The following is a 14,078-nucleotide window of genomic DNA, read 5'->3' as shown; positions in this document are numbered from 1 at the left end:
CTTTATGTAGATCCTTTTCACATTTCTGCATTCAAGAAATAATGTCCAAGTTTTATGTTAGGGCGCTATTGTGTTGGCCGTTGTCCGCTTGCGATCAAATGGAGATAATCCTGTGCTGAGATTTAGTGGGACAAAGGTATTCTTTTATGAGTTTTGAGTGTTTTATATTTTTCTTAGAAACTTGTTAGGTCTTTTAGTGTAAATTTGCATATAGTCCGTTGAAACTGTTAAGAAGTGACAGCACGAGTTTATTCCATCATTTATAATCCATTACACAGAAAATATACAAGGGAAAATGAGACCGACATATCTCGTTCGTAATATCGAAAGCTCTAAGAATGTGGACAGCATTTGTCGTTTCGTTATCAGCCGTCCTCAGTCTGTGTTCCGAGTTTTGTTATGAAGTACTGAGATTGTTTAATAAACTGTGATTGTTGGTCAGTTCCCACATTGTAACATTCATAAATTTACTTTAACGTCTCCTGATGAAAAGACTGACAATCTGCTTGACCATATTTCGATTGCTAGAAAACGGCATTCAAGTGCTCTTCATGTCCGATCATTCGAGGGGGCAGACTGTGATATCACTGTCTGGTTGTGGCAGAAGGAGTCTATTATTGTACCTGTTCACCAGAAGGATGATAAAACTGACTGTAGTAATTATTGTGAGATATCACTACTATAAACTTCATACAAAACTTTATCCAATATCCTTCTCTGAGGCTTATGGCCATATATATATATATATATATATATGTGTGTGTGAAATTATTGGGCATCATCAGTGTGGTTAGTATATTTGCTGGCAAATGATTTATCGAAATTGACATAATTATTATGCTTATTTACATGAATACGTGAAAGGAACTAATAATTGTGAGTTCTATCTGTCCGACTTCTTCATCACCGAAATTATTGATCGGATTTCGATTAAATTTTATAGAGAAGGTTTGCAACCAGTGTGGATCGGTTATCGTCCGTATCAACCGTGCGTTACATGAAGATCGAAGAGACTTTTGAATCATTTCTTTCAAGATTGGTTTGTTATACAGCTGGGACGTGGCCTAAGATAAATGTCACAGTAAATTCTGTAAAATTACTTGTGACATGTTTCCAGTATGGGAAAGGCGAGCAGAGATATGTGGGTCTCACGGTGATGTCTATGAAGATGTCTTCTGGGATGTAACGTTATGGCTAGGATCCCACACAGCGACATCGGTCGTACGACGTCCGTACGGTTCATGTCGCATCCAGTAGTAGAATATAGAGTGTAGTCTTAGCTTTCATAGGTGACGACATGCGACATCTACCGTACGACAGTCGGAGAGCAAAGAAATGTATTTGGTCGCTCTAGTGTGAAAAGGAGGTCGTACGGCAAAAAACTCGTACGACATTTTTCCATACGACCGATGTGTCTATGTATGTACGTGCCCAATGTTGTCTGGTAAATATTCACCGCACTTTACGGCGATATTTTACAGAAGGCAGTCATTTCCAAGCCAACTTGTTCTTTTTTCCCTATTTTTTCTGAAAAAGACTATTTTGGGACCTTCTGTTTTCATGAAATTATTTATTTTTTATTAATTTATCAGCGCTTTCATTAGGAACAAGCTATGTTTCATCATGTGGTAGGATGATTAGTGAACGATGAATTGGAAAATGTGAGAACGAAAGCGAACGTGGCCTAATTTGAGACAATGTCTGTACTTTTGCCTAGTGACACTGACGAAAACTTTGAAAGATCGCATTCAGCATAGCCGGTTTCCGGGTCAATATCTGATCCCGAAAACCACAGGATGCGGAGTAACCAGTCCTTGCCTCGTCTGCAACGGTCTCTTGTCATGAGGCGAACCTTTTCACGAAACAGCTGTTCTATAACTGTATATGCATATTTTAGACAACATTTTTTTTTCAGTAATCCAAGCGGCTACTGTCCCAATTTCGAACTCGAACAGGGGCAGGATGTTTCTATACTTCATTCATGTCCCTGCTCTGGATTTCCGAACTGCCTAATGCGTGTTGTGTTCAGGGAGAAAGCTGACGGAGTATGAAAGTAATAACACATTTCTGTGTAATAGGAAGAATTCTTGGAGCTTTACATCAAGTCTTCACGTTATGAAGCCTAAACACAGGGACAACTTTATGCTTTACTTTTTTTTCTGTGGCGCTACAGCTCCAATTTGGGCCTAGGCCTACCTCCATGAAACTCTCCGTTTCACTTCGGTTTACTAGATTTTACACATTCGGTAGGACTCCTTGGGCGAGTGATCAGCTCGTCGCAAGGCCTCTACCTGTAGACAAACACAGAAAAACGCACACAAACATCCATGCCCTGAGTGGGATTCGAACCCACGATCCCGGCTTCCGAGCGAGCGAAGACAGTTCATGCCTTAGACCGCTCGGCTACTGTGACCGGCAGTGTATAAGAATTCAGTTCGTACCTCACAGGAAACAGATCCGAACCCACGATCCCGGTTTCCAAGCGAGCGAAGACAGTGCATGCCTTAGACCGCTCGGCTACCGTGACCGGCATCTTTACTTTACTTACACGATCAAATCCGAAATGTGATTTGGTAGAAGAAACATGGGGGCGGACGGAAAAGCAGTCGGACATTACTTCACCCTTAGTCGAGCACATAAATTAGCGTCTGTTGCCCAGGCATGTTCACAGTTTCTTTTTTCTGACTTGGGATGGGTTGTGATCAGATTACCACCGCGAAGAGTGGAAGTTAAGGTGAAATTTCCAATATACCAGAGCGGAAAAACGTAACTTCCGAAAGTATATCTCAGCATTATGTGCATGGAACACGAAAGTTGCGGGAAAACACGTAGTATTCCTTAGCGTTCGACATATTTCACACATGCATTAGAAGGTGGGCCTCACATAAAGTCATTGTTTTACCTGCACCTAAAACAAACAGGTGAGCCGCGCGGTGCCCCACGCCCTCTGAATCTACTTATCGCGGTGAGGGTACTGTGTGCTGAACGCGACAAGCTATTTTAGGGTCGGCCATGAAAAGACCATTTCTTCTTGGTACCGGTGTATTTTCATTTCTATTTGTTCTAATATGACCATTTCCTAAAGTCATAATCTTAAACACACTTCGTAAATATTGATTATCCCTTGTTTAGAATGAGTCTGCTAAGAGAGAAATGTAAATTATGACCGTAAGAGAATTCGTTGCCAGGTGTAAGAATTTGTGCTCCTCTAATAGCACCGGCAAGAAGGTTTTATGTGTTAAGCAGGCCAGTCTTATGTAGTGATTTATAGAGTGGAAGAGCTGCGAAGAAAGAAAGTACAGACAAATTATCTATACATTTTATTCTCAATGCGTTTTGCAGTATATGTTGCAGTTTTCGAGATATTTAAGAAAATGACTTTTTAGGTTGCATAGTCTCCTAACTCGAGAATCACTGAACTCGCTTGAATTAAAATTTACGGTGAAAATCTTCCCATCAGTTTGCCTAATTGTTTCAAATTTCATAAAGGTCGGCAGAATTGAAATTGTACTTTACTTAAAGGCCTAAATAGGTACGCGAACGTGCCATAGTGAATACAGTGTGCGTACATTCCCTAAGCTGAATGTAGTACGTTTTTTGGTGGTACCAGATGTCTCATTCGGCTGATTTTTTGCCGTACGAGTATGTACGCTTGATTTCGGTGTCATGTGTGTTTTTTCTGCTAAGGGCGTCTGTTTTGTTAGTATTGTTGTCCTCGCAATTATTCTTACATATTTTGTATTTTTATTGTCTTAAATAGGCCTGTAGAAATAGAACCGTCACGATTTATGTGACCATAATTTTGTATGCTACTGTAGGTTAATACTGTGCAGCAAGTTCCACGAAGCACTTAATGGACTATTACATGATATACCAGTTCATGAGAATACGGATGCATTAAACCCAAACGAAACACCAAGGATTTTCCCCTCGAATCACGGGTAACAACGGAAATTACGTAATATCTGTTGCCATGAAATCACAGCACCTGTGTGGAATTTCCGGATTCTGGAGTGCTATACTCCTTACAGATAAGACGATAATGATGTAGAGTGAGTAGGTAAGGATTAGTAAGGTTGCATTATGATGTACAGTATTTCATGACAATGTCCAGGAATTTGTTTGGGGAGACTTAGAGAGCCACCAAAGTTCAGTCAGGATATGTAGAATTGCTTTATTAATGGAGTTGTCCATTGTCTGATATTCCTAACATAATACGTTGCGCGAACAGGATCTCTTTACGTCCTAAGGTGCAAAATTGGAGAGGCACGTTCTTAGTTAGGTGCGTATCAGTCAATCCCCGGGTCATAGAAATAAGATCTTTCGGCCCTAATGCCCAACAGTCCCAACTGTAATGCGGGCCTACTATCAGCAGAAATGCATTAGAATTGAATTTTGTCAGGAGAGCTGGTAACACGGTAGAGATTTTATCCTGTAACTCTCAGAATATAAATCTTCAGCGGCACCGTTACACCGCTTTCTCGGCGAGCGATGAAAATGTTATTAAAGTACGGATCAATACAGGCAGTATTCTTTCGTGTTTTATGGCTCGAAACAGTTTTCGATATTTTATTTTTCGCTGAGAAGTAGTGTAGAATATTATTATACAATAACTACTAAATCCCAGTACTTTAACGTATAATTTCACCGACTACATGAGAATCTTATATATTCGTTACAGATGATTTAGAATTCGAACCTAGGAGCAGATGGTCGCTAGCAGTGGGATGGAAAAAGTATGCCTCTTGTAATTATTTCAATCGGAAGTGGAGACCGTAGCAAGCTGAAACCCTTCAAAATATGTACTGTGCCTCGTTAAACACACACATATATACAGGGTATTTTTTAGTAACTTGACGAGTTCACGGCGAGCGGTGCGCAGCCAAGGGACAGGTCACGGGGTTTTTAAGATGCCACAGTGTTCGGGAAGCCTTCGCTGCTTTTTCACATAGATTGATTTTTTTTTCCCCATGGATTTAGAGCGTCCTGCAATTGAACAATGAATATGGCTGGAATCCCGGGAAATGTTTGCATTGGAGAAGGTTTCCCGATTGTAAACCATGATCCTTCGACTTCCCACGTCATCGCGTAACCACATCACTACCAGAATCCATTGAACATGTTTCAGAACAGTTTCCATCAACATCTTCTGGTATAGATGGCATGGGCGATTCTGTTTCCTATAGTACATACATCTGAAGAACACCCTGCTTCAACAATTAATATAATATGTATTATTTGAGGTTCTCTCTTCTGGGACATAATGCCGTTTGGCCTGTCGGAAATCGGCGAACGCTTCGGAAGAACATGTCGCCGCCATCTTCACGGTTGAACAACACTCTAGGCAAGCTACTCTGCTTCATGCTGGTTTCTTGCTTGGTTTATTCTTCAAAACCTGACAATCGAGACGAATTGTCCCTCCGAAATATTGATTGGCTTTCAGCGGACTACACGGCGTTATATCCCAGAAGATTCAATTAATTCAATTAATGTAACAGTTCGCACCCTTGGAAGAGTCGAGAGAGTTGCAAGAGATCTAACCAACTATAAAGATATTGCAGCAAAAAAATATCATGAGTTATAAATGTATCAAAAATATCATAAAAGAGGGGGTAATACTTCCCAACTAACTACTAACGTCACTTACATTGACCGTATATGCAAAAGCAACGTTTCCACCGAAAATCCGGGAGAAAATGGTATTTATGTTGTGGAGTATGTTCTCCTTAGTTTCATGATGATTGCCTGAATTGAAAGCCGGCTTAATTTTTTGTAGTGACTAAGGAATTATATTTGCATTACTGGTCTTAAAAAGTAACACATTAAAATGGTGCTTTAATATTTAATATGGGTTATGGCACAGAATTAGATTTCACCATGATCTGTAATTGTATTTACAAGTGTCACAACACTGTGCTCATATTACAGGAAACAATGCCCATATAATCTTAGGGCTATGCGAATATGGGCATTTGCAGTTACTTTATTGGGTTTCTTTCTTTCCCCTCCCCGGTAATGCACGCTTGCCGCTATTAATTTCAGCTTGTTTCTCATACAAACACGAATGAGTTAAGTAATGCTTAGTGAACGTGTATTTTTCACGTACTAGAACACTGAAAATTTTAATGTAAATTCATTATGTTGCCCATACTTTGCTGGTTTCCCCTGTCCTACCCTTACCTTCGTCCCCTGATATAACCACCCTAACAGACTGAAAGTTGTTAAAGAAATTTACTGTATTATATGCAGTAACGGCTGTCTATCAAACAGAACCCCGGAGTGAGTAAAAAATGAGTACAATATGGATGCATCTCGAGGAAACCTGTTCTAAGCTAGGGTTTCTTAGTCAGCGTCTAGCCACACGGATCTGGTGTCTGACAGTCTCTTTATGTTGCTAGTGTTCCGAAGTGTCATAGGTCGTTCGACAGCTTATGAATAATGTCTGCCATCACACTATTTTAGTTAGAAATCAGGTTGTCTGACGTAGATTTATGTAACTTTTAATTTAGTTCCTACCACAATGTCTCTCTCTCTCTCTCTCTTCTCTTCCACACCCTCTTTGGATGGTCCATTTCTGCGCACTTGAGCCATTACACAATTTTCCTTCTAAAGGAAAGACGAGCAGTACAACTGGACCAGAGCTCAAGAACCATGTTTGAAAACGAACGATTAGATCAGCAACATATAATCTTTGTTGATAATTTAATGTAAACAATATTTGCACTCAAAACGCAGGATGGGAAAGGAGCACTTCAACGTGGGAAGTATAGTATAGTAATCGTATAGTATTGGCCGGTCACGGTAGCCGAGCTGTCTTCGCTCGCTTGGAAACCGGGATCGTGGGTTCGAATCCCACTCAGGGCATGGATGTTTGTGTGCGGTTTTCTGTGTTTGTCTACAGGTAGAAGCCTTGCGACGAGCTGATCACTCGCCCAAGGAGTCCTACCAAATGTGTAAGATCTAAAAAAACCGAAGTGAACGGAGTTCATGGAGGTAGGCCTAGGCCCACTAGGGCTGTAGTGCCAAGGGTGAAAAAAATCGTATAGTATATTATAGTAGAGGTGAGGTGAAGTGAAGTGAAGTCTTCAATCGCCTATATCTGCACATTTATCCGTTCTTTGTTAATTTGCATTCCTCCGTGGGTCTTCATATTCCATTATTGTGAATGTCTTCTTTCCTTTTGTCTTATTTAACTCGTGATGAACACTTGTGAGAGCACAGCAATATGCAAAGATGAACATAATGCATGCTCTGTTATATAGCATGCATTATGTTAAATGTCAGCATTATAGAACTGTTTTCAAACAAAATATTAACTTGTAATGGAGTCTGTAACCTATATGCTATGTTACATAAGGCTTACTGACGGTTTTATAGTGAGGTCGCTGGGAGAAAATTATGACGTTTTATTTCACGTTTTATGACATGAGCTTCTGCTCGATCGGTATGAGCCAAGTTGAACTTTCAGGTTTAGATCCAGTATCAGACTTCGTGTAAAGATACAGAAATGTGACGGATAAACGAGCACAGCGACTCTTTGCGCCATTATGTTATGCGCTGATTCCTGAACCACTGTTTGAATAAATACTGTAGGAGGTAGAATGGTACCTAGGATAGGCCTGAGCGTGGTGTTCACCAGGACCCAATGTTTTCTCGCTGAACTGTGCCTCAGGAAAAAAAGATTCCCGGGATTTCGGGTGTGTGTGACTTTGGCCTCTGGTTTTGAATAGTGAGACGCTTGTCAGGTTTGTCTATCCCTGTCTGAACCAGACAGGATGAGGGCGGCACAATGCAGCAGATTCTGAGAAGTGAAATAATGAACCGTTTTCACAAACCCTTTTCAGCGTTGCCCTGTTTTACTATGTCCTGTAATGTGTCATTTTCTCGCATTTCTTGGAAATTGTTTTTATATGAAAAGCTATTTTTCCTTCTCGTAACTAAACCCCACTAAAGCACGAATGATATTACATGTTGAGTGATGTAGGAAACTGTTTGTGCTTCTATTGTTTGCTTTATAATGATATACTCTTTTGTTAAAATTGAAAATCAACCAGACAGTTACAAAAGACTACACACCGTTGCAAAATACTGCACTGGATGCAGATGCCGCGCAGTCTATAGTGGAAACATAATAAATTTCTTACATTCCTTACTGACAGTGTATAAAATGAGAACATGTGTGTGAGGTCATGTGTTTCTGTCCACACGTTTCATTTTCAAATCTGGTTAACACCATATGAAATTTTGTATTGGATGACCGAAATTGAAGGTTGTTAGATGAATTTAATGTTGATTTCTGTCCTAACTCCTGTTTACTGAAGCTCAAATTGTACAACAATGAATTTTTTACATATACATCTCATCTTACAGCACATAATTTTGCTAAATGCTTCATGACACGTTTTATTCAAGTGTTTAAACCTTTAAAGGACAATCGAGGATTCTACATTAATACGTAGGTAAGTCAATAAGTAAGTTACAAATGGATATAGAACTTAAACAAATAAGAGTACTGATTTGAAAAATGCTTTTATTTCTCAACATAATCTCCCTGTACATTGAGGCACTTGTCCCATCATTCAACAAGCCCTGAAAACCAGCAGCATAAAATTCTTTGGGCTGCTGTAGGAACCAGGCGTGTTCGCACGGTATGGCCTACCTCATAATGCATGACGGGTTGCATGCTTCAGTTGAATGGACTTAGGAACTTTCCTGAGGATGTTACAGTAGGAGTCGGCATTTACGGTTTGTCCTTGCTGGAATGCGGTGAACAGTATGCCTTCGTGATCCCAGAGGACTGTGAGCATCGCTTTCCTGGAGGATGGTGTCACCTTAAACTTTTTTTTTTTGGGGCAGACGACGCAGGATGTTTCCACTTCATTGACGCACGCTTTGTCTCGGGCTGGTAATGGTGAACCCAAGATTCATCACCTGTGACAATTTGGGCTAGCATATCATGTCCTTCATCGTGGTAGCGATTGAGATGCTGTAATGCCAGACCCATTCTTTGCGTTTTGTGTTGTGGTGTCAGCATGCGCGGCACCCATCGTGCACAGACTTTGTGAAAACCTAACCTGTCATGCATTATGAGGTAGGCCATGCCGTGTGAACACGCCTGGTTCCGACAGCAGCCCAAAGAATTTTATGCTGCTGGTTTTCAGGGGCTTGTGAACCGATTGGACAAGTGCCTCAATGTACAGGGAGATTACGTTGAGAAATAAAACATTTTTCAAATCAGTACTCTTATTTATTTAAGTTCTATATCCATTTGTAACTTACTTATTGACTTACCCTCGTAATTACAGTTTAATGGTATCATTCAGTCCCCACTAACCAAACACTTATCTCAAATCACTGCAGACAGCGAGTCCTATAAATCCACTGTTAATGTCTTGTGAAGCCAATACAAATTTATAACTCGCCAATAAATATCAAACATGGAAGAAAATGTAGATTTTATGCAGTTGCCATTTTCTTCATTCTGTTCCGTAAAATATTGCCTCAAAGAACTGAGGCTGTTCAGAGTTCTATTTCTGTAAATAATTCAGGCTCCATATTACGTGACGCTAGTGTCTGCCATAATTAGCAGTTGTAGGAAAATATAGAAGTTTGAGGTTGGGGTGACCCCTAACGGCAGACGTAACATCCCTACTAAACTTCATGAATATCGGCCAGATGATTATGAAGTTCACTGGGGAACACACACACCCGCTGACCGCTTAATGATCGCAAAGCATAAATAATTTCCTTCTTTTTCCTCCTCAGTGGTGTGTGACTGAGTCCACTTGGCACTGCGGCCATTACTGGCTTATTGCACGAGCTCCAGATGGTAGATGAGGGTGACTGTGGAGCAATTCGCGGAATGAAGATTGGCAGGGGAAACCGAAGCCTGCATACCTGCTGGGTATGCAGGCCCAGCAGTATAACACACGCAGTCACAGGAGCAAGACACAACACAGAGCACAATACACACACGAAAGTAGAAAGAGTGCTGCGACAGAAGAGGATAGGTGTGACTCGCGTAGTGAGATACGACGTAGGGATGAAAAATCCTGAACAATTTTAATATTTTTAATATTTAATATTTATCAATATATATGATAAATATATATTTTAGTTATTTTAATATGAAGACGGCAAGGCATGCAATGAACTAGTTTATCGTAAATCGAATAAGCACCTGAAGATGGCACTTTTGTGCCGAAACATGTAGTGCGAGAGAGAGGAGTGAGATAGATGAGTGTATGCACTGGAAGACGGTTGAAATAAATCATGGACTTAAATCAGTGCAACAGGACGCTAAAATATAACATTCGTTCTACCATGCCTGAGTAATAATAACCAGGCTGCTTATCGAGGGGAAAGGAAAGGGTGAAGGGCTGTCGAGCGTGGAGAAACGAACAGTTGCAGCTCACAAATAAGAACTGTGGCTTTGTTTTAGGCTGATAGTCCTCGTACAGCCTGAGTTCCCTCTCTGCTTTTTATCTCCAAACGCTGTTGACAGCTCTAGCGAAGAGGACACCCGGGATAGAGGAGTAGATGGCACGATATGTTAAAATGGACTGAAAGAAGTGGGCTTGGATCAGGATTGAATTGGCTGAAGGTGGAAATCCCATTGTGAACTTCGTGTTGATGGTGAAGATAAACAGTAGTGTCTCGTAACAGAAAATTCCTTCATTAGGCCAATATCGATCGACTACTCACAGAAAACTATTGGTTTTCCTAACAACAGAATTCACGGTTATTTAGTGTGTTGCCTATAGGCCTAGTGTTCACTTACTTTGAAACAATAGATTTGGGTCTGTAGTAAATAAAGATCGAAGACCAAGAGAGTCATGGGGGCCGCGCCATAGCTCAAGCGGTTAGTCGCTGGTGCCTGCGCGCGTATTTCTGTGTTTGTATACAGGTAGAAGCCTTGTGACGAGCTGACCATCCGCCCAAGGAGTCCTAACGAATGCCTTAAGAGTAAACCGAAGTGAAATGGAGAGTTTCATGGAGGTAGACCAAGGCCCAAATTTGGGCTGTAGCGCCAAAGGAAAAACTAACTATAATATCCACTCCCCCGTACGTCTTCATGGGTTAGTGCTTAATTAGTTAAGCACAGGGACAACTTTTTTTTTCCTTGGCACTACAGCCGCATGTGCGCCTAGGCCTGTCTCTATTGACTTCTCCGTTCACTTCGGTTTTTCTAGATCTTACACATTCGGTAGGACTCCTTGGGAGGGTGATCAGCTCGTCGCAAGGCCTCTACCTATACACAAACAGAAAAACGCACACACACAAACTAAACATCCATGCCCTGAGTGGGATTCGAACCCACGTTCCCGGTTTGCAAGCGAGCGAAGACAGTACATGCCTTAGACCGCTGGGCTACCGTGACCGGCAGTAGATATATTACATTACATATATCCATACATTATTTCCCCCGGGAATTTCGTCAAATGGGCCTGTAGGGTGCACCCTTGTTTGTTTATGGGTCTACAGAAATCTTTTATATATAGATATGTTTGAATTCTTTGACGGATATGGACGAGACTTCGACATGCTATACTTGTATGCGTTTGTAACAGTCACCTCAGATCATTATAAATTCCATCTCACAAGATATCCGTATAATGTGTAAAAGACCAACGCTTGATATTCTGTCGTTGTATGTGTTAGCACATGGTTATGAACAGGAGCAGAGGATGGCAACAACAAACGGAAGTGGAAGACATGCTCTGTTTGTATGTCTTTGCCTGAAGATGTCCATAGACATAGGTAGCAGCACCATTTGGCGCCTGTTGTTCTCTTTCGAATTCATTGTGTCAGTACAGCTGCTGTCTTTCCAGAACATTTGAAGTTCATAGAGTACATACTTGGTGGAATTATGATTTGAGAATGCTTCTCAAGGGTTATTGTAGTATCACAACAAAGAGTAGAGTGTATCCAGATATGGCGCTGGTAATCACAGGAGCTTCCCACTGAAATTTTGTTATGTTTTATGTTACGTGACTCGCTGTTTTAAAAGCAGTAGATCTCTCGTTGGTGTCTCCACCTTATCGTGGTGAGGGTGTTTGAGTATGCCAAGGACCCTGAGAGCTATACCAGCGGTAGCGTAGCTACTGGCAGGGCCTCCCTTGCTGGACAGGTCAAAGGGTAGGCATCAGACGAAGAGAGACACCGAAAACTGATGCCGGAAGCAGCGTCATCAGCGGCGACTTGAAGCACAGAGAAAATGATGCTCGAGATGGTTCAAGTTCGTATAGCAACAGGCGTGACCAGAGTGGTTTGAACGGCTGTTGTACTGCGATGTGGAAAGCAAATGGAAAAACTACCACATTTTCACTATTCCTGGATAGTATCTTTCCAAAAACAGTAGATCGCATTAAGTGGAGAAACTGTTTTGGAAGAGGCTGTGGACCTGTCATCTGACAGATTACTGATGAATGAATGAATATCTTCAGGATACCTACCCTTACACTGCGTCCTATATAGTGTTTACATAAAAACACCGATTTCGAGAGAATAATGAACACTGAGTGTGCGCCATCGAAAGCATTGTCTTTCAGCTGTCGCCCTCATGTAGCTATCCGTATGCTCACTGCAGCCTACTGCATATACACGTACACCATTCATAAACGAAACTCACCTTTTTGATTTCACTCCATGGGTGCATTTGTCCCACCTTTTTATTTATTGGATTTTCCTTCATTTCCCGTCTCCCCATTCTATAATTGCATTTCCTTTTCTTCCCTTCATTTCTGTCTCATGCTATCTTTCCGTCACCATTTCTTCTCTCGTACTTTGATTTTGTTTGTTTCAAGTGAATTCGGAAACCTAGTCTAGAAAATATGTCGTCATTTGAGAGGTGAGAGACCAGGTAATCGTAATTGACCAACATTTGTGTCTGATACAGGTACAAAAATGGAAGACCGTACCCATGGCCTGGAGAAGTGTCCGGTTTCATCTTGTATCCAGAGTCAGCGAACCAAACCATCTACTCCAAGTCAGTGGTCGAATCCGACGCAGGAAACTACACGTGTCTCGTAAGAAATGACACAGACGAGCTTTGGCACACGATTAATGTCACGGTGATGGGTAAGTCTTGTCTTTATCTATCTATCTCATGGGCAGAGTCCTTGAGAAGCAAATAGTTATGAGTTTTCTTGTCTTTTATGGAACTCAAAAAGTTCATTACCGTGTTAACAGAAAGCCAGACATCCTATCTCCCTAAGGTCGATTTTAATATTATTATATCATGTACGCCCAAGTTTCTTAAGTCTTTTCGTTGGTTTTGCTACAAAATATTGTAGTTCTTGTCTTTCCCATGCTTGCTGTATATTTCACCCATTTAATCTATAATTTTATAACCCTAACGGTATTTAGTGAATAATACAAATTATGGAGCTCCTCATTATGTAATTTTCTCCCACCGTCCGTTACTTCTTTATTATTAGGTCCGGTTTTTTTCGGCACCCTGTTTGCACTCACATTACAATTTCCCTTCCCTTAGTATATAACGCCAAGTTTTATACCAGTATAAACAACAGGTGTGAACGGAGAAGTTCATGGAGGTACGCCTAGGCCCACTGGGGCTGTAGTGCCAAGGTGGGAAAAAAAATAAACAACAGGTAAAATAGCTCATTGTGCTAGTATTTTTAAATCAATTTTCCATAAATTAACCCCCCATTTTATATTTTCGAAGTGGCCTGCAAGAATTAGAGTATATATATATACACACACACACACACACACGCGCGTGTATATGTATGTTTTATCGTTTTAACATTTTTCATCAAACGCTACGAAACTCTGCATTCACACTACTGCATTTCAGACTGCTGTAATCCACGAACTCCGTAATTAAGTAAAATAACGGAGCTTGATAAGTTCTTAAAGAATCATACATCTTTCCTTTTAAGTCTGTACTTATAAATGCTGGCAAAATCCTCCGTTCTTTTTAAGTGGGGGTTCGTTGCGCCGACCACGCGACAACCTATATCCGCTAAAGTTGGCACTAACTTCACCGGCAAGGGCGGTCGCTCGGTCGGTATAGTTCGAATGCAGACTAAAGCCGCGGAGTTCGTTTTTGTATG

General features: G+C 41.0%; 1 protein-coding gene across 1 annotated transcript in view; it reads left to right on the top strand.

Annotated features, from left to right (window-relative positions):
- The window catches only part of LOC111866813 (interleukin-1 receptor accessory protein), a 140,306-nt gene that overhangs the window by 78,155 nt on the left and 48,073 nt on the right, over positions 1-14,078 (top strand). Inside the window, exon 2 of the mRNA XM_023856096.2 lies at positions 12,899-13,080. Coding sequence (XP_023711864.1) covers positions 12,899-13,080 — 182 coding nt within the window. The remainder of the gene's footprint in view (positions 1-12,898; positions 13,081-14,078) is intronic.

The sequence above is a fragment of the Cryptotermes secundus genome, unplaced genomic scaffold (genome assembly GCF_002891405.2).
Source record: "Cryptotermes secundus unplaced genomic scaffold, Csec_1.0 scaffold446, whole genome shotgun sequence".
NCBI classification, from domain to species: Eukaryota; Metazoa; Arthropoda; class Insecta; order Blattodea; family Kalotermitidae; genus Cryptotermes; species Cryptotermes secundus.
Note: the sequence above shows the minus strand (reverse complement) of the source record. Positions and strands in the feature narration are given on the sequence as shown.